Genomic DNA, 20,123 nt, shown 5'->3' with positions numbered 1-20,123 from the left:
AGTTAGACAGATATCGTGATGTATCGCTATATGATTGTCTTGCAATATATTGATTATCACAGAGTTATTGTATCGTGTCGTATTGTGAGGTACCCTGTGATTCCCACCCCTAGTCCATAGTCATTTTGTGTCTGTTTCTGTATACTTATTAGAACAAAGCTTTATTTTGTAAACAAAGCTCTGCGTCTCTTTTTCCATTTCTGTAGCAGCTTTACAGCACCACACACAGACCGGGCATATGTACTACAGCATTGAGAGTGGTTTTTGCAGGGTTTCGTGTGGATGAAGACATTTCTTGAGACGATTCCGTGTTTACGGCAAACTTTTTAAGAAAGCCAAAGAAAAGAAAAAGATTGTACAAGGAAAGTTGAGTGTCTTTGTGAATCAGGCTTGACTGAGCTTCAGAGCAGAGCTTTTAAGTGTTCTGACATCGTTCCCTCCTCGTCTCTCTTTCACCCCCTTCACAGTGAGCGGTGTCGTTTCACAATGACAAAGATTCAAAGATTCTCTGCCACCGAGCTCGCACAAACATTTTCACTACCCTTGTCGCCATGGAGACCAACATCTTCTCCCCAAATTCCCCTGCATCTCTAAATCTTTCTATTTCCCATACATATATATATATATGTATACACCTTTAAAACTAGTGGCAGTGAAACTGCAGCCCTTCTCCAATCATCTGCTTCAACATGGATTTGAGATCACTTTTATATTTCCCTCTTAGGCAGTTTCATTTCAGATGTGAAATCCCACTTCTCCCCAGTGTGTTGATAGGACACATTTTGCATTGTTGCAACACACAGTGTCATGAATCCAGGGTGACTAATAGCAAGTGCCTCACCTAGGGGGCATTGTTGACTTCTCACAGGAGCAATGTTTGTTGTTTAAAATGTGATTTAGACCGACTTGACACTTCCCAGTACCCCTGTGGTGCCTTCTCCCTGATATAAATGGATTATTGGCAATTCATATCGCCTCCCCCCTATTGGCCCACAGTGAGTGAATTGGTTGTATTGTACATGTATGTAGACCACAGAGCAGCACTCAGAAATAAAAGTGTTTACTGTAGTCTTCCTCTCATCTAAATGCCAAGAATCAGCAGATGCTCTCCTGCCCGATGAATGATTAATGAGTCAGAATGCCTCCATAACTGGCTGCACAAACAGATTTACTCCCAGGTACCACAGCCACGTGTCAGTTCTTTGGCAGTAGGAAGAAAATGCATCAATGTAGACGTTGCTGGTTTGAATCCCTGGGGTTTTTACTTTTCTGTCGTAGACTTGTCATCACTGTGGTGTCTCTTCACTGGCATGAGCTTGATGTCTGGCAGGATAAACGTCCCCCGATTTATGCAGCGACGTCTCTTGTGGAGAATATGAAAAGCACAAAATATCAGAACTCGCAGGTGTGCGGTTAGTCCCTCTTTTCTTTTCTTCTTCAACTTTTCAGAAGTAAAATTTAATTTGTCTCTTCGAACTGTAGTTGCCTTTATCACCCTCCAGCATCAGTTTTATTTTCATTTGTTTTCAACTTTTTATTGCACAGTTTTTACACAGCACAATACATTACAAAGAAATTCAATATGCTACAAAAGAGCCAAGAAAGATGTATGTATATATATATATATATATATATATATATATATATATATATATATATATATATATATATATATACATATATATATATAAGAATAAAAATGCATATACATTTATTGCAGTTTCTTTATTTATTGCAACATTGACTTCCATTCATTTGAACGACCTAAAACAACCACAACCAGTTAATATGTAACCCCAACCTTTACTGAGCCGCAACTTAATTTAATCCTTAGCCCTAAACTTCAACAGGTCCTCAGAAATGAGGTTCTGCCTCATTAGGACCAAGTTCTGGTCTCCTTGAGGACTACTGGTCCTGACATGGTCAGTGTGGAAACTGCAGTGATGGCTCTCAGGTCAAGTGAAGGCTCACAATTACTAAATGTTATGTACATTTTTTTCACTATTAGCTTTTTTTATTTTGCCTTTAAATAAACATTTTGTGACTGAAAAAAATCACAAAGAGCACATGAAGAATTGAAATATAATGCTCTTATGCCTTTGTCTCTAACATATAAAACATGATTTTACTGTCTCGCAGAGTACACTGAGTGAGCCCAGCTCCAGTAAAATTAAATCGAGAAACAGCAGTGGCAGAATGGAACATAAAGAACATTTCTCTCTTGCTCATTATAAACATAGAGACGTGCCTTTGAGCAAGGCACCCAACCCTGCATGCTTCCTGTTTGTGATTGACTCCACAGTGGATAAATGAACTCATAAAAATGTTTCCAAATTTGAGGAACGGTTTAAGGTGAGCAACAGTCACATCCTCTCATTTTTCATCTTCTGATGTCATAAAAATCTGGAGAGTCATTGAGTAGATGGGCTCTTTGAAATCCACAAATTCATGTTAAATATTTCAAAATCCAATCACACGTCAGTGCATTTCTGCAGTGACTTTTGAGCCAGAAACAGAATTCAGTTATGCTTGCCAGCAAATGATCAAAGCAAATGTATTACAGTGTGTTTCAACAACAGTTCTGTAATCAGCGTAATGTTTTGCAGATCGATTTTTCTTCAATCAGCTTGTGTATAATCCATTTTATTGCACAGTTTTCCTGCAAGCTTAGAAACAGCTGTTTGCTGTTTGTTAGAAACTAATATATACAAGTTTAACAAGCTTTCTGCAAATCATTTTAAAAGACATATACAGTAAAATAATGTAAAAAAAAAATGTATATCAAGCTGTATATTATTATTAGCCTGTGGCATTGTAAATAAAACACTGCTGCAAAAGATGAACTATGTTAGATGAACTATGAATTTGACACTTTTAACATAATTATTATAAACAATATAATTTTCTTTTGGTTAATTTAAATATCACATAACACTATTTTACCATTTCGGAATGCTTCTTGTCAACCAATGGCAAACAAATCAAACTACAAATAACACTTCCATTCGCTGCATCGACTTGCTTTTTGAAAGACTGAATTTGTAAATTGCGTCTGGGTGAAACTTGCTTTGTCTAATTTGTCGGAATCCATTCGTATTCTGCGCTTGCAAGTTTTTCTAAACGTGCATACCCCAGCTTTATACTTCCATTTTTATTTAAACTCTCTCTTTTTTTGTTTCCTCTCTTTAACGAGGATGTTTTGAAAAGCAAAGCTGTACATGCGACTGTTGAAAATTGCGCTCAAATACTGTTGTTTATGTGAGAAGCGTCACACAAGCAAAGCAAAACGCTGCATCACGGACTTCAGTTCACATGCAGCGAGTGTGGATGAATATTTGCTACAGTTCTTGCAGCCGCGTCTGTTGCCATGCATTTTTAATCTGTTCTCCCCGTTGTCCGACAGCAGGAAGAGGGTAACTGCTGGAGCCTGGAGTCTGAGAAACTCGCTGGCTCCCTCCACATTGATGAATAAGTAAACACATTGAACCAGGCAGAAATGCAGTCAGTGAAACTCCCAGTTGGAAGCTAGTAGATTTGCTTTCTTCCGGAAGAAATAGTGTTTACTCGCTGGTGGTTCCACTGCTCGCGCTCTCTGAACTCTATTAGCATTTTCTTCTGAATCTAGATCCATGTATCAGCCATGAGTCCAACCAGGAGATTATATTTCTGTGCCTTAATCAAACTTGTAGCAATCCAATACTAACGCACATGTAGCCTCGGCCTTGATGTATGGCTTTTAAAATTGTATTTTAAAGGTTATACTGTGTGTGATTAGTCTTTGCTTTTCTTTTAAAATTGGTAGCTGTGTTAGTTAGAAGGTGAAATAGTAGTATTTCCCTGCTACTACTGCTATATAACATGAAGGGAGTTTTAGTCAGTAGACAGAAACCTGTGATAAATATGCTGCAGGCAAAGTAAACAGATGCAAATGTATGTCCATACAAGATGAAAATGTAGGAGGAAACAGCTCACCTGGTGCTGTAACAAAGCACCTCTAACACTCTCAATTGCCATAACTTGTTGTTTTAAAACAAACCAAACAACTAAAACTAAGTAAGGTAAGGTTTTAGAGGAAAATGTGAAGTTTTAAACCATTTGCTCGCAGTTTATAACAACAAAATGCCTTCAAACCTGATGCTAATCCCATCCTTTAGTTTCATGTTTAAAACACAGAAATATGAGTGACACCGATATTCCTCTCTAACTCCCTTTAAGGAAGCTTTAAAGAATTTCTGTAAAAGAAGATACACTCTTCTCTGTCACATTTTTCCATTTGGACAGTTTCATGGTCTGAATTCAAAAGAGGCCTTTCTTCCTTTCACTGTTTTTTTTTCTCTTTGCCAGAGGGAGGGCAGAGAAGACTTGATTAATGGCACAAAGGAACCATGCTATTTTGTAATTCCAAAACCAAAACCCCACAGAGAATAGCTTTCACGTGGAATTTAACATATTTTTCTTTCATGACACAACTCTGTCTGTGAAGAAAAGTGCCTCACCGGCACCTTGCTACACTTTTTCCATCTTTAAGTTCCTCTACAGATTGTCCTTTGTTGTAATTTCAAAATCAAATCAAATCAAAATATTCTCACAACCTGTTTTCCTGCCTCATAAACAGACACACACCAGCTTAGCTCAGGATTTCTATGGGTTTAGACACGGTGTGGACATCAACAGGCAAATGAACAATAGTGTTTACAACATGGCTTTGTTGTTCAACACACGGGCCTATTAAAATGGCATCTCATTACAGGCACTGAGTGAGAATGAGATTAATTGCATTTTTAAGCACTTTCTTTTCATTATTATTCTGTATTGCATATGGATTCCCCGTGACTGTAACATCATTGCATATTCATATTACAGGAGACCTAGAAACTGTCTGGAAATGAGTCAGAGGTGGAGTTTGTGTTGGTGTGTAGACTGAGGCTGAATTTGAACACCAGCCTTTTTCTGCTCTGAATGTAAAAACAGTTGTTTTATGCTAAATTAAAGGAACGCCCAGCAGCAGCAGTCTAGTAGAGGCTGAGGAGCTTTACATCTCATTAGTGATTATCACTCATTGTGATATTATCAGGATCATTTTGAATGAAGAAAAACATTTTTATTTCATGTGAGTGATTTAAAAATCCTGTCTAGCTAAACAACATACATATTTTTTAATGTGCCACACTGGGGTGCTGCGTTGGTTCTGATGACTGATCATAATCTTAATAAAATAATAATCTTTCCTGAAAAAACGTGTCCTATCTGCAATATTTCTGACCAGTGTAGATGCAGACAGAGGGCGGTGTCTGTTTAAGTTAATGAATCAAATCAAAATATGTCAAAACCAATTTTTTCAGTCATTGCAATTATGTCCTGAATCTGGATAATTGTGAAGTGCTTCGTCCCATGCCAACATCATGTCACTTGGTTTTTACTGATGAAAGATAATCCCAAGAACAACTGTAAAGTGCAGCTGCAGAGTACTCGTTATTAAAAGAGGCTTTTGGCCCTGAGGAGACATAATACTCGACTTCTAAAGCTTGTACAGCAGGCATGAAGTGCCATCTCAAGTGTATTTACCTTTCAGGTCAAATATGAACATGAAAGGCTCTCACGGTCCCAGTGGTGGCGATTGTAATGAGGATATAGGCTCTCTTCAGCAGTCAGTGCTTTGACCCACATTAGTGCTCTGCCACGAGGCCCGCAGAGGCAGGAGCGAGATGGAGAATAATAGCTGAATATAGTGTCGGAGATGTGGGTTGTATATAAAATGATGTTCACAGAATTCAGAAAAGACTGTGAAGTTCATAAAGTTATGGGGGATTAAAAGAAAGCTATCTATTTCAGCCCCTGGCACAGATTCCTGAGTACATCTCAGCACTGTGATGATCACTAAACAATGTGATTATGAAGACACGGTCATTATTTTATCATTTAAGTCATTATTACCCTCATGACACAGCTTAGAAAACAAAGTGTAGCAAGTCGACTTAAAATGCATGTCAGCACGGGATCCTCTTAACTGATGCAGAGACTAATTTGGCGCTTTTCCACTACATAGTCCCGTCTGGGACTTAGTTGGTATGGTTTTCCATTACAATATAGTACCTCCTCAATGTGGGCGGAGTCATCATAGCATGGCTGCTTGAAACTGCCATGATTTCGTTTTACACACGACACACAAACGAGTGACTAGTGACTTGTAAAGCAGTTGTTGTCGGTGTACTGAATCTTTAGAATCAGTTCATTAAAAGGATTTGTTTACATTTGCATGACTGGAGCAAAGACTCAGTCTGATTTTAAACATTTCTTTGCTAAAAGTTGGAGATTAACGCATGTTTTCAGGATTTTTATGTCTTTAACTGATCTACAGTTCGGCATTGTTCGATTTGATTGTTGTGTCGGACGTCGTGCTCATGACTCTTCCAGTGATAACACTCTGACCAATCAGTGACCGGAAGTCTGACAACGTCATGTTTAGTACTGGCTTAGCTGGCTTGGAACCTCACCAGAGCAGGTACTAAAAAAGTACCAGTTAATATTGCTAATGGTAAAAAAAAAGAGCCGTGTGGAGCCGTGCTAGGACTGTGTAGTGCAAAAGCGCCAATTGACTTTCAGTGGATCAACCCTATATCATCTGTCCCTCAGACAGAGATGATCATACACAATGTCAGCGCCAACCACTGATCTAAACTACGACTTTGAATGCGTCCCAGATTTACTTAAAACATTAAAAATAAAAATTTGTCAGCCTAAAGTTGATGCATCACCAGCTTTAAATTGTCTGCGTTCAGTGAGTCAATAATGTGTTCCAGTTGTCGCGTAGATTCATCACAGTCGAGTCTCACAGCGCTTTGTCTCCGCAGCAACAAGTATGACATCCATCTTTCCCCTAATTTATTCTGAGAGGACAGTTTTGCTGAGCGGGCATATTCTGCCTCAGCATTTCTTACAGTTACACACATTGCCACCCAGTTCAACCACAGTCTGTTACTGGTGGGGACTAAAACTGCTGCTGTCTATGACAGAGATTGGGAGTAAATACCTTGATGGATGTCGTTTAATTTAAAGCATTTAAGCATTGCTGAACCACACACACACACACAATTTAATAGATGCAGAAACAAAGGACCCATCATTTGGGTTGTTTTACTCTGCAATCTGTCAGCCACAAGCAGGTGGCCACAGACCTTGTATTTATTATCTGTTTTTTTTTCCGAAGACTGATAATTCTTCATTCATAAACTGCTAATTGACTGAACAATGCATGAATGCGCAGAATCACACCAACAGTAGATGCTGTTGGGGTTTCCAGTTTGTCTTTGCTTGTTTTTTTTTACGTACCTGGGTTGTCTCTGACCTATTTGTTCTATGACATTTGCTGTACTGACGTTTACATCATAACATTCTGGAAATGGTGGTCCCAGAAAAGCCCTGAGTTATGGGAAGCGGCGACACTCCACCAATTTTACATATACAATTCTGTTCATTCCTGTGGAGTCCTACTCAGTGTGTGAAAAAAGGTTATATAATAGTAATCTTTTGTGGCTCTGGGAGATCTTTTTAAGCTCCCACAAAAACATGGAACTTGCTGAAATCTCGTGACAGGATGCCTGTGGACCCCTTTTGTTGTTTATAGTGTTGCTCTCTGCATGGCTGTTTGGAGTTCTCCATCATACATGAGCATGAAAGGAATGAGGAAACAACAAAAACGCATAAGACACACATCTATAAAACAGCAAAAAGACCAGGGTTCACGACGCGGTCTAACTGTGTGGTGTTTGCATGTTCTCCCCTGTGTGTGTGGGTTTTCTTTTCCAGAGTGTACCCCAACCTTTCGCCCTGTGTCAGCTGGGATTGGTTCCAGCAACCCCCGCAACCCTCATGTGGAGGATAAAGTGGTAGACAATGAATGAATGACAAAGCAGCAAAACTGATTGTTAAGAATGAGTTCATTTTGAAACAGGGAACAGAATCAGAAACAAAGCTGATCTGTATGTTCTTCCACGACTATTTGCTTCATTTCCTGTCAGTAAACACTGGCCTATATTGAACAGTGCCTTGCATTTTACACAGTCAGCTCCTTTCGGTCGTTGTTGCTCTCACAACTGCCAGAGGAAGACAAAGACTTGGTTTCAATTCTCTTGTTCAAATCCCAGTGGCTCCTTAAAGTTACATCATTGAGTGGTAGCTGTCGACTGCAATCATCAGCTATTCCCCTTCTTCAGCTTAGTCTGTAGTGTCGTGTGGTAGTGATGGATGATGCCTGATTTTTTGAGCAGCATCCTTTTGCAGCACCACTGTTTTAATCTATATTGGAGTAAAAATCAAAATCATGGCCTTGGCATCAATTTTGACCATTTTCATTAAAGTGTCTTTTGCAAAGTCTCACAGTTGTATCCCTTTAAATAATAATAGGAAATACATCAGTGGTGAAAACAAACTCCTTGTGCAGCCTAATGAAACCCAGCAAGCTTGAAATGCACTGCAATCAAGGCTAAATGCAAATCCAAGACTTATGGACTTCATCCACTGTGTCCCAATTTTTCTGCACATATTTAGCATATTAAACACTGGCGCCTCCTCTTTATTTCAATCTAATACTTTACCCAGATGTAAAGTTCAAGGTAATGATAAATTAAATATTATATATGGTGTTTTTTTGAGTGAAGTGTTTTCTAAATAGAAAAAGCAGTTTAAAAGTTCAGTTGCAATCACTTAAGAACAAGCGTTAATAAATGTGGTTGCTCCTAAGAGTAAGTAAGCAGACATACTGAATGAAATAGAGACAGCCAGCACCATTTCAGCTTCCCATTTAAGTGAGTGTTTGACTGTTGGCAGCCTTAATGTGCAATTCAAGAGAGTAATCCAATAGCATTTGCTGCAGTAACAACCTCAGACACATTGCCCTGTATGTTTTATATAATTTGTCCACAAGCTATTGTTGTACCAGATTAAATGCAGATCCTGGAAAACATTAATAGAAGGAGAAATTGCTTGTTTGAATCATCCAGTTTATCCTCATTTTACCTGCTTTAGGTTTGTCCAGAAGACTTACCTGAATGTCAGGAGAGTTGCCCCAATACTAACATGGTGCACTGCTGTAATAGCCTTTTTTTTGTTTATAAAAACAAAGGATTAGTTGATGCTGGGACAAATCTTTTCTCATTTCTGTTCCAGAGAGACTGTGTTTAATGCTCACCAGTAAAGATAAACCTTTCTCCAGGACATATTTTATCTTTTTAATCCTGGGACTCATTAGTATTCTGCTGTATCTGTTATTATTTTACCAGCTCTAATTTAAAATGACTTCAGTCATAGAAATGAGCTCAGTGGGCATGCACTCTGATAATTTACAGAGCGAAAATAACAAAATAAAAAACAACTTGGCAGAGGAGCATTTAAAACAAACAGGCCCAACAAATGGTGCTTATTTATTCATAGATGTACCTTCATTTCCATATAAATGTGTGTGGCCTCTTAGAGTTTTGTTTGTTGTTTAGATCCACTCAAAGATCTAATTTCTTCGCAGTATTTCTTCTCCCGGAGAAAGCATCATTTTAACTTGTTAGATATTCTTTTATCGTCTCAATATCTGATTTCTCAAGCTGCTGTCTAAAATAGAGGTGCTTTTGTGAGGAGTTTCACAACACTGACTCACAGCTGTCATTATAATTCCACTTACTGTTGCTGTGTCGCTTCTCAGCAGCCACTGTGAGATCAGAAAGACAAAATAGACCACTTTTCTGGCAGACTGTTTTTCTCCCTAAAATGGTATTTGAGCAATGAATAACACAATGAATTATAAGTTGCATATGAAGTTACTGCACCCAGTGGCACGGTGGGCTTAATTTTGGTGTAAGATGCCAAAAAAGGAACAGATTGTGTAATTTTTTGAAGGTTAAAGGATTTGTCAACTATTCATGCAAATATCACACTGAATAATGACCATTTGTTTTCTATGTAATGTTGCATTTGTTGATTGGTGAAATTGCAATGACAGCTGCACGCAAACTGAACAGACAGGCGATGTTTACCCTCGTGACTAGTTACAATAAAGACCAAAGTGACTCATCATTAGTAATCATTATTGTTTGTTCCAGTGATAATCCTTGAATACAGTGCTGTTGGTCACTTGTATCACACTTAGTGTTTCATTACAACCCAGTTAAAGATTAATGTCCACCCAGCAAGAAATTCATAACCCAGTACAGCAAATTATTTCAAATTGAATCATATTTGCAGAATCTTTTTATTTAAACTATGGATCAAATTGTTTGTGATTATACCAGATGCCTGCTGTTTAGAAGCAGGTGATGAAGTGTTTGTTATTCTGCTTGAAGAGGTCGATACTAATCTTCAATAATCAGTGGTCTTACCCAAGTGATGACAAGGATCAGAATTTTAAATGTAAGGTCAGCCAGTTGTGTCATTTTAATATCCACTGAATAACTGGGCTGCTGTTTGTCTCTGATTTCCTGCAGCGAGAGGTGTGATCATGAGGCTGATATGGAAGTCCATGGACAAGATGAGGTGTTTCAGGAAACGATCCATGTTCCCATTCCTCGGCTTCTTCGTCACCTTTCTGCTCTTCTTTAACCTGTACATGGATGGTGGATATGTTCTGGTAGGTTTCTCATTGTGATATTTATTAAATATGATGATGCTCAAGTGCTTTGTCTTTTTTGTTCAGCTCAGCGTGTACTTGTTTTTAAGTCATTTCCCTGTTATTTTAGGAGGCTGAAAAAAGACAACTGGGGGAGACACTGATGCATCCTGCAAACTCTGAAAGATATGTCCACACATTTAGAGACTTATCCAATTTCTCTGGGACCATCAATGTGACATATCGATATCTTGCAGGGATTCCTCTGACACGCAGAAGTAGGTATTTCTACCAACAATGATACCACTTTGATGTTTGAACGTGTCAAATGAAACACAACAAGAAGTATTTTAGGATTTAGCGGCATAGTAAAGTGACTCAAGTATTTTGTGTTCACAGAGTATCTGACCATTGGTCTGTCATCTGTCAAGAGGAAAAAAGGAAATTATCTTCTAGAAACCATCAAATCCATATTTGATCAGTCCAGTTATGAGGAGCTTAAAGAGATTGTGGTCGTGGTCCACCTTGCAGACTTTGACCTGGTCTGGTGTGAGAACCTGGTGCAGGAAATCACCAGGAAATTTGCTCACCACATCATTGCCGGACGCCTCCTGGTGATCCAGGCTCCAGAGGAGTATTATCCATCTCTTGATGGGTTAAAAAGGAACTACAATGACCCAGAGGACAGAGTTCGTTTCCGCTCTAAGCAGAATGTTGACTACGCTTTCCTCCTCAACTTCTGCACGAACCTCTCTCACTTCTACATGATGTTAGAGGATGATGTGCGCTGCTCCAGGAACTTCCTGACAGCGCTGAAGAAGGTGATCACCTCCAGAGAGGGCTCCTATTGGGTGATGCTGGAGTTTTCCAAGCTGGGCTACATCGGCAAGCTGTATCACTCCAGAGACCTTCCACGTCTGGCTCATTTCCTGCTCATGTTCTACCAGGAAATGCCCTGTGACTGGCTCCTCATCCATTTCAGAGGGCTGCTCGCTCAGAAGGATGTGATCCGCTTCAAGCCCTCACTTTTCCAGCACATGGGTTACTACTCTTCCTACAAAGGAGCAGAGAACAAACTGAAGGATGACGACTTTGAGGAAGACTCCATAGACATTCCTGACAACCCCCCTGCCAGCCTTTACACAAACATAAATGTTTTTGAAAACTATGATGCCACAAAGGCTTACAGTAGTATAGCTGATGAATATTTCTGGGGGAAACCCCCCTGCACTGGAGATTTCTTTATCATTATCTTCAGTAAACCAACTAAAATCAGCAGAATTAAAATTGTCACAGGTACAGACGATCGGCAGAATGACATTCTTCATCACGGAGCTCTGGAGGTGGGGCAGAGATCTGTGGAAACTAAGCATGGAAGGCAGTGTACATCCTACATAACATTAGGGGAGTTTAAAGGCGGAAACATTGAGGTTAACAACGTGGACCATAAGATTGGCTTTGACATTGAGTGTGTTCGAATAGTAGTTACTGCCAATCAGAAAGAATGGCTCATCATCAGAACTATCAGTTTATGGACCACACAGGCAGTAAGCCAATTAAAGAAGTAACAGAGAACATTTGTAATTTGTAATTAAAAAAAAATGTACAGTTTTATTAATGAATGCAGCAACTTCAAGTTCTATTTGTACTGCTGTGATTCACCAAATTCAAAACAATCCATATTTTCTTGGATTGTTCATTGATCTTCTCTAAATGTTTTCAATGGAATGTATCAAAATGACCAGAATGTACAGTGTAAAGTCTTTATATACAGTAAATATGCTTGTTTTCAGAAAATCTGGATATTAAAATACCTCGCTTGTAGCATTTCTCCTTTTTTCTAAGCATTTATAGGAAAATGCCGCAGGATTAAAGCTATAAACCACAAATCACCATTCATAAATTTCTCTTGACTGTGACAGATTTTTTAGGACTGGTCCAAGACCCCATGAATCAGCACCCACACATTCATGTATGCAGCCAGGCTCAGTTAATGGATAGCAGCATTTCATACTGTTTCTAAATTTAAAATTGAATGACATGGACTTAGTTCTGCACAGACAGCTGCTTTCACTTCTATTATCTTTTTGTGTCTGTCATTGGTGAAGACTGAGGTAAAACTGTGAGAGCAAGTGTCAATAAAAACAAGTGGGTTTTTTTCCTTCTACAATCAATCAACAATGAAATTCCAACATGCCACAGACTCCTTAAGGAGAAGAGGTAAGTGAAATAGTACTGAAAATCTGCTGCTCCTCATTATCCTATAAGACTTAGAGGTTTAAGTATTATAGACAGGGATTTGGCTTCATCTTTGGTTGGTATTATTTGCTGCCACCTGCTGGTTGATATACATTTCTGCACATAGAGAACAAAAACAACTTCATCTGTAATGACTTGTATAAAATAAAATGTGTTAGAGTGTTCGACTACAAGTGTAGCAAGATGTAAAATAATTACATTTAAATTATTACTTCAGTGGAATTGTGCCCCTCTATAAACAGCGAATTCCGTTACATTTTCCGCAATCTGTGAAAATAACGTGACCGCGACGTCATCAACCTGCGACCGTGTGGCGTCAACACACCCACAGAAACTAATAGCAGAGCTAATAAAGTGAAGTGCTGAAACTGATGTTGACACTTAGGTAAGAAGCTTATCTCTTTCCTTCTCTTTCATTACTCCATGTCATCGTCTCAGATGTCTTTCCTATCGTGTCAGTCGGTGTCTATTTACACCCTGTGGCTCATTTAGTTGTGAATGATTTGCTAATGAACGGTTCTGCTGGTTAGCAGAGTTAGTAATGGCAGAGAAGTCGTGTTTGACTTGAAGTTCAGTTAGAGCAGGGACGTGGTTTAATAAAAGGCGGTTTGGAACTCGAGTTGACGAAAGCCACAGACACAGGAATTCGCTGCAGTTACTTACCTGCTACAGCATTAGCTTCCTGGTAAACCTCGTTATAATTGTTATTGGACTAATTTAGTTCATGTGCAGGTCCTGTGAGTTAAATTATGCTCGTGAGGTGGCTGTGGTTACAAAGCGAGCTATTCCAAACCTTTTTCTTGATAGGCCCACATATTTGTTTCGATTATTTGCACTATTATTGAGAACACACCCCCATGTACTAAAAGAAAATAACCCCTTTTGTTATGTATATATGTATGTGTGTTTATTGCAAAACATACTGTAGGTAATCATATAATATCACTGTCACACAATTGTCTGTGTCTAAGCCACCTTGCTGAGAAAGATCAGCATTCTCCCCTTCCTGATGCTTTGCCATCAGCTTTTGTACCTCTGTGATACAAGACCAGTTACTTAAATCTAATTTTGAGAATTAACTTGTTGCCCTCAAATTTTGTTCATCTGTATTTCAAGGCCTCCCTCTATACAGATTAAATACAACACTGTGTCACCAGCTTATTGTTAAATAAGGAAAGGAGAAGAAATGATCTTTATTGTCATTTTACCACCAAAATGGCATGGTCAGTTGGAGGGTTGATCAGGGGCACTACCGGTGACGCACTTTGGTCCTTTATGCCAATGAGACATTATTTGAATGTCACATTCTATCTGAGTATTGTTGACATCTTATGATTTATCTCTTGTTTTTCATCGTCTTTGGAGACATGTTCATCTTCAAACTGGTCTTAGTGGTCTGGAGTTAGTTAGCTTAGTAAACTTAAGCGGCTCCACCCCATGTGAATCTGATAGTAAACTTTTGGGTGTGGTAGAATAAGAGACTGACGTGACATGACTGTGTGCAGCAGGAATTATGTGATACAGTCAGGCTCGACCGACAAAGTATTAGCACAAGTTTCCTAATAAAGTTCTCTTTTACTGAAAGTAAAAGTGATCTTATGGCCTCTTGGAACATTGAGGCTATTTTTCAAGACAAAGCAAGTGAGGTCAACCTAAATCACACATTAAAAATAATGAGACAAGAAAATACATTAAGGCATCTAAAAATGTACATTTTAAAAAACCTCTAAGTTATCACAGTCAAATCTGGATTGTTATAACTGACTTTTATGTGTGCTCTGCAGAACTGAATGAGGTGTGGCCTTCTTCTAGTGCTGTTTTGTAAGTGCTGCTGCCGGGATGGGCCAGCAGATCTCAGGTCAGGCGGTGTTGACCCGTCTGCCTGAGAAGTTGGTGAAACACCTCGGACTGGTACGTGACAGTGGCTACCTCACCTACGAGGAGTTTCTGGCTCGAGTGGCCGAACTCAATGATGTGTAAGTCACAGTCTGTTGAGGTTACATTATGCATCTGTTCAGTGAGACAAAATGTCCTGTAAAGAAATAATTGATGTTCAGTCATGCAAACATACATGTTTATGCAGTGCAACAACAGTGTAATGAATATGCTTGCTTTGTTAACAATGTATTTGATGAACGGCAGAGAGGTCTGAAAAGATCAGCGTTTGACACCTCAATACATAAAAGTTTAGACTGTTCCTCTTAAGAGCTAAACTCCAGATCTGCAGAATCACTCATTAATGCAGGATTTAACCCATTTTCTGTTCGCAGCATTCATGAAGTACCTCTTTTGCCAGTTTATTTTAGAGCACTTGCTCTCAGCAACAGTAACAAGTGAGCTGGTCTCAGTTTTTTTAAATAAAAATCTCATTAATATGAAGTAAAACTGAAGAAAAAAAAATCCACTCACATGTCCTTTAATTATATTGACTTTTTTTATATATATTTGTTTATTGACATTTTCAACACAGTATCATATCTTACAGTGTTGTGCTTTTCTTTGTTTTTAACAATACAAAGTGAACTTCTCCCACCCCCCCTCCTCCGAAGAAACAAAACAAAACAAAACAAAAAAAACAATTTAAAATAAAACTCACAGGATGCTGCTTGAAAAAGGGAAAGGGAAAAAATGGGATGCCACTGGTTATGTGACACAGTCACAGTTTTGTCTTCTCAAAATGGTCTATAAAGGGTTGCCGTATCGCCTGAAATTTGTTTACATTCCCTCTGAGTGAGAATTTAACCTTTTCCAATTGTAAAAGATTCCTCACTTCTTTCAGTAATGTTGGATGGGCTGGTGGGGATTGTATCGACTTTTTGTCACACCATCAGGTACAGTGGCTCTAGGAAGCGCTCTTCTCTTTAGTGCACTTAATTGTGTTGTAGGTATAAAAAAAAAAATTTGATTTCTCACTTAATCATTGTGATTTATAGATATAGTGCAAAGAACGAAGTGTAGAAAAGGTCAAGCAAAAGGGTGAAGGGCCACTGTTGAGTCCAGATCTGACTCATTCAGCTACATACTGGATCCTCATTATCTGTACATTTTCAATCCAGCATTCACAACACAATTTTGCAGCAGCTGAGTTAGAAACACAGTTTTAGGGTTTGCTTCCAGCATAGCCAGGATTGTATTTAAAATTCTACCTTCACTCTCTTCTGCTGGATGTCTCTTAGTACGGCCAAGCTGGCTGCTGGACAGCAGAAGCACCTGCTGTTTGAGGTGCAGCCAGGATCCGATGCTTCAGCCTTGTGGAAGGTGGCTGTCAGGATCGTCTGTACCAAGGTGAAACCAAAATGGCCTTTTGCTCACACATCGCACGCCAACCCGAGCATCTGTTTGCACCATATAATTTTGTGACTGTAAAAGAGAGAGGCTGATAATGTAGATGATGAATGATTCCTAGTGTGAAATCTATAGATCAAACTCTCTTTTGTCTAAAGGTCAGACAACCAAGTGGATAAAATCGAGATTGTATTTTATGAATAACAGTCCCTCTTTGTCTTCTTAAGACAATATGGCAAATCAGAGACCAGTCATAATAATAGCAGTGTAGGATTGTCAGTTAATGGGTATAAACACAGTAAACTGCAACAGTGAATCATAATTAACCTGGTTGCCTTTTCCCCTACCAGATTAACAAAGAGAACGGAATGGTGGAAGCATCTCGCATCATGAACCTGTACCAGTTCACCCAGCTGTACCGTGACATCACCAGTCAGGCTGCTGAGGTGCTGTCTGTAGAAGGCGCCACTGAGGGCCCTTCTGCCCAACTCCCCTCAACAGACTCCTGCCAGGCCAGTATGTGGATGGGCAGGTAAGTACTCAAATGTTATCCAAGTCCACTTCATGGGCCCATTTTGTCATGTTTTAGCAGGAAAGCGTAAGTGTTTCTGATCACACTGTTCACGTGAGTCAAGACAGTGTGATAGTAAACTAGTGTGATGGAAGCTGAGGAAGCTTAAGGGAATTCATTACATTCTTTACACCTGTGATTTTCCTCCTGTGACCTGTCAAAATGGTTGCAGTGCAAAGGTTTATGTTTTCATCACTTCCAAGGATAGGGGCCTGGGCCTGGGAAGAACTGATTACATTTTGGTGTTAAGGCGTTTCTTTGTTTCCTCACAGAGTGAAGCAGCTGACAGATGAGGAGGAGTGCTGTATCTGCATGGACGGGAAGGCTGATCTTATTCTGCCCTGTGCACACAGCTTCTGTCAGAAGTGCATTGATAAATGGTAAGAAGATGGAAAACGTTTGAGGTCGATTCAAACATTGGTCTTGGAAATAATTATAGTTTTGTCACGGAACGTTTCTTTATGTTCTTTTCTGTTCCTGCAGGAGTGGCCAGAGCCGAAACTGTCCGATATGTCGCCTGCAAGTCACTGCCGCCAATGAATCATGGGTAATGCCAGATTTCCCCACAGAGGACGACATAGCGGGCTATATCCTCAACTTGGCCGATGAGGCAGGGCATCCACACAGACCTTAACATACAGCACACTGAGCTATTTACATATTTGATGAGTGAAATGGGATCTGTTCCAAGTAGACTGTGTAACACACAATTTGATTTTTCACTTTGCTTTTTTCTTCCTAAAAAGCTATTTCTTGTTTTTAGTGACAGTTTTGAAACATGAAACCAGTAATGCTTTATTTTACAGGTAGCATCTTTTCAAGCGGAGTTATTCAAAAACCTCTCTTTAGGGTTGGAGTTATGTGGGAGTTGAGCTCCCAGGAAAGCAGTAAAATAACACATCGGTAGGGGGCACCGAAGAAGTCAGTTTAATCATAAATAATGCAGTTTTCATTCTGACGAGTATTCTTTTTATTATTATTATTATTTAAACTAGACAAATGTGTCTTCTGTGAATAGCAGTGACAATTACTGCTGTTAATCACCAAGTAACTGAGGCTACTAGGGTCATACAAGGTACTTAATAAGTGTCGGATTCACTACCGACCCGCATAAAAAATGGCCTTTGCTGTTGATGATAGTGAACGAGAAACTCTAAAACTCTAAAAATATGAGGAAAAGTAAACTATTATCTGGAACACATGGGCTTGTAAAATAAAGGTTTAACATAAAACTCTGTCTCTTTAGCCCTAAAAAAAATCCCAGGATGCTTTTTGTAACATGTATTGTAGATGTGGTGATTTATGGGAACTGTGTGTGATAATACAGTGAGTTGTCTGAAGTAAAACCTCTGTGTTTGTATTAAGCTATACTTATTCACAGTCTCTTAATTTAACACACAATAACCAAAAGTACAACTTTTACAGTACTTTTAACTGACATGGCAAAGTTAAGGGTTAAGACAAACTAGAAACTTTAAAATATGAAACCTGATCTGTTGCCTTTCCTGTGAATATGAATGGGACAGAAGATGTGAATCAATATCAGCACTTGTGCTCGTAGTGGACTGACAAAGATAACTCCAAGATGCACATTTTACCCATAAAACAGCAAATGTTTATATTTTGATTTTCTTCAGATGCATCAGTTAGTGATATATAAAGATAGGATCTTCTGTACAACTGAGAAAGAAAAAATAACATTTTGCCTCCTAATACAGCAAATAACCACATTTGTCAAGAAATCTAAGACAGCTAACCCACCTTGTTTTTTCTTTTTAAAATCCGGTCAAACCCCACATGACATGCCATGTAAACTTTGTTATGAGTGAACTGTCTGATCCACTGATCCACTTCTGACCTGATGTTGTATCAGGTCAGAATTATATCTATTATATGGATAATGTTTGGTGTATAGGACTTATTAGTTTTATATCACGTAGCTTGCTGTGGTTTCTTTTTTTTTTATTGTTGGAAATGACCACTATTTGTCATCTATGCTGTGTGTTTTCTCTTTATCCGATTACTGTAGATGTACTGTAGCTCATACACATTCTCGTCTTTGCTGTGCTTTCTCATTTAAGAGGATCGGCAGCTTTTCACTAACTGCTGACCTGTCGGAAAACACATATGCAGAACTTTAAGCCACAGAAATGGTTTTATTTTAAGGAAGTATTTCTGTGCACATATCTCGATCAAATAAATCACAGGATTTATATCAAGTATTTCAAGAAATCCAAATATATATATTTTAACCAAAATTTAATTGAACATTTCTGTCTAAAATATGTAGATATATAAATTGTTAATTATATATATTATGTCTTTCCCAGCATTTATCTGCCTGTCTCTTTGCATGTCTGTGTGGGCACCACAACTTCAAACATTAAGGACTGATTTTGTTTTATTTTTCTGGAATAGGAGGAAGTAGATAAATTGTGCCGTGGAAAACTAAGCAACCTTGGCTGAGGCCTGTGATCCGAGTGCTTTCTCTTGTTCTGCATTTGTTGTACATCGTTAACTGTGTATGTGCAGTGATTACATTTAAAGCTTTTTTTTGTCCGTTTGAAACATTTATTCAAGAGTGATGCAGTAGACTTTTACTCTTAATTTATGTCCTGTTAAGACCATTAAAGTGATTTCCTTTTGTACCAAAAGTCATTTTTGGTTGTTGATGCTGATAATTTGCACTTTAAAAACTCACTGTAGCTTTCTTGGTGTTTGAGCACCACAAAAACTGGAGGAAGAAAATGTCATCTTACAATTAAATCCAAAATTGTTATAGTATAACTACAGCTAAAAATAGAACAAAACACATGTGATCCTGTTACTGTACATTCAGTTAATTAATTAATGTAACAAATGCTGTGTAATGTCATGTTGAAACCTTAAGGTGGAAGCATTTTTGTCATATTTCCTGATATGATGAGTCTGAAAGCATTCACTTTGCATAAATGAATGGAAGGTGTTTGAATTTATTCCTACTGTATTATCTTAAATAAAGAATTATTTACTATTTGCACTGGTAAGACTGTTTGGATGTTGACACCTCTCTGCCTCCTTCAGTGTCGTATGAATTCATTCTTAGTCATTTATTTGACCATATAACTTTTTGTGATGAGTAGATGATAAAATTAGGACCTGCATCATTTACATTTCTGATTGAGTGGAATTTATTTAAATTGAAAACCAGACACGATGTTTTAGTTAGTTAAGCCGCTGAGTCATCTTCCCTTGCCCCAACAATCCTTATATTATGAATTTGTTTAATACCTGTAATGCAAATTAATGCACTTTATGTTTTCAAGATTGTAATTTCTTTTAATTCATACTGCTATGTTTGTGTGTTTTATCTTACTCAATATGAAATAACAATTTCTGTATACCATTTACTTTTATCTCTATTTTATCTCTTATCAT

General features: G+C 38.5%; 2 protein-coding genes across 7 annotated transcripts in view; both read left to right on the top strand.

Annotated features, from left to right (window-relative positions):
* The window catches only part of LOC122775946 (alpha-1,3-mannosyl-glycoprotein 4-beta-N-acetylglucosaminyltransferase C-like), a 44,177-nt gene extending 31,762 nt beyond the window's left edge, over nucleotides 1–12,415 (top strand). For all 6 annotated transcript variants that reach the window (XM_044036202.1, XM_044036204.1, XM_044036203.1 and 3 more), the window contains 3 exons: nucleotides 10,470–10,612; nucleotides 10,722–10,869; nucleotides 10,991–12,415. In XM_044036202.1, the coding sequence (XP_043892137.1) occupies nucleotides 10,484–10,612; nucleotides 10,722–10,869; nucleotides 10,991–12,159 (1,446 nt within the window). In that variant the 5' untranslated portion in view covers nucleotides 10,470–10,483 and the 3' untranslated portion in view covers nucleotides 12,160–12,415. The remainder of the gene's footprint in view (nucleotides 1–10,469; nucleotides 10,613–10,721; nucleotides 10,870–10,990) is intronic.
* Nucleotides 12,416–13,143: 728 nt separating this feature from the next.
* On the top strand, nucleotides 13,144–19,721 carry rnf141 (ring finger protein 141). Its single transcript, XM_044036837.1, has 6 exons — nucleotides 13,144–13,235; nucleotides 14,635–14,826; nucleotides 16,027–16,135; nucleotides 16,486–16,667; nucleotides 16,979–17,086; nucleotides 17,190–19,721. The coding sequence occupies exons 2-6, from the start codon at nucleotides 14,690–14,692 to the stop codon at nucleotides 17,338–17,340; spliced, it is 687 nt and encodes a 228-aa protein (XP_043892772.1). The 5' UTR covers nucleotides 13,144–13,235; nucleotides 14,635–14,689; the 3' UTR covers nucleotides 17,341–19,721.
* The last annotated feature ends 402 nt before the right edge of the window (nucleotides 19,722–20,123 follow it).

Source organism: Solea senegalensis, linkage group LG10 (genome assembly GCF_019176455.1).
Source record: "Solea senegalensis isolate Sse05_10M linkage group LG10, IFAPA_SoseM_1, whole genome shotgun sequence".
NCBI lineage: Eukaryota > Metazoa > Chordata > Actinopteri > Pleuronectiformes > Soleidae > Solea > Solea senegalensis.
The sequence above is the reverse complement of the archived record's forward strand: the minus strand, read 5'-3'. Positions and strand labels throughout refer to the sequence as shown.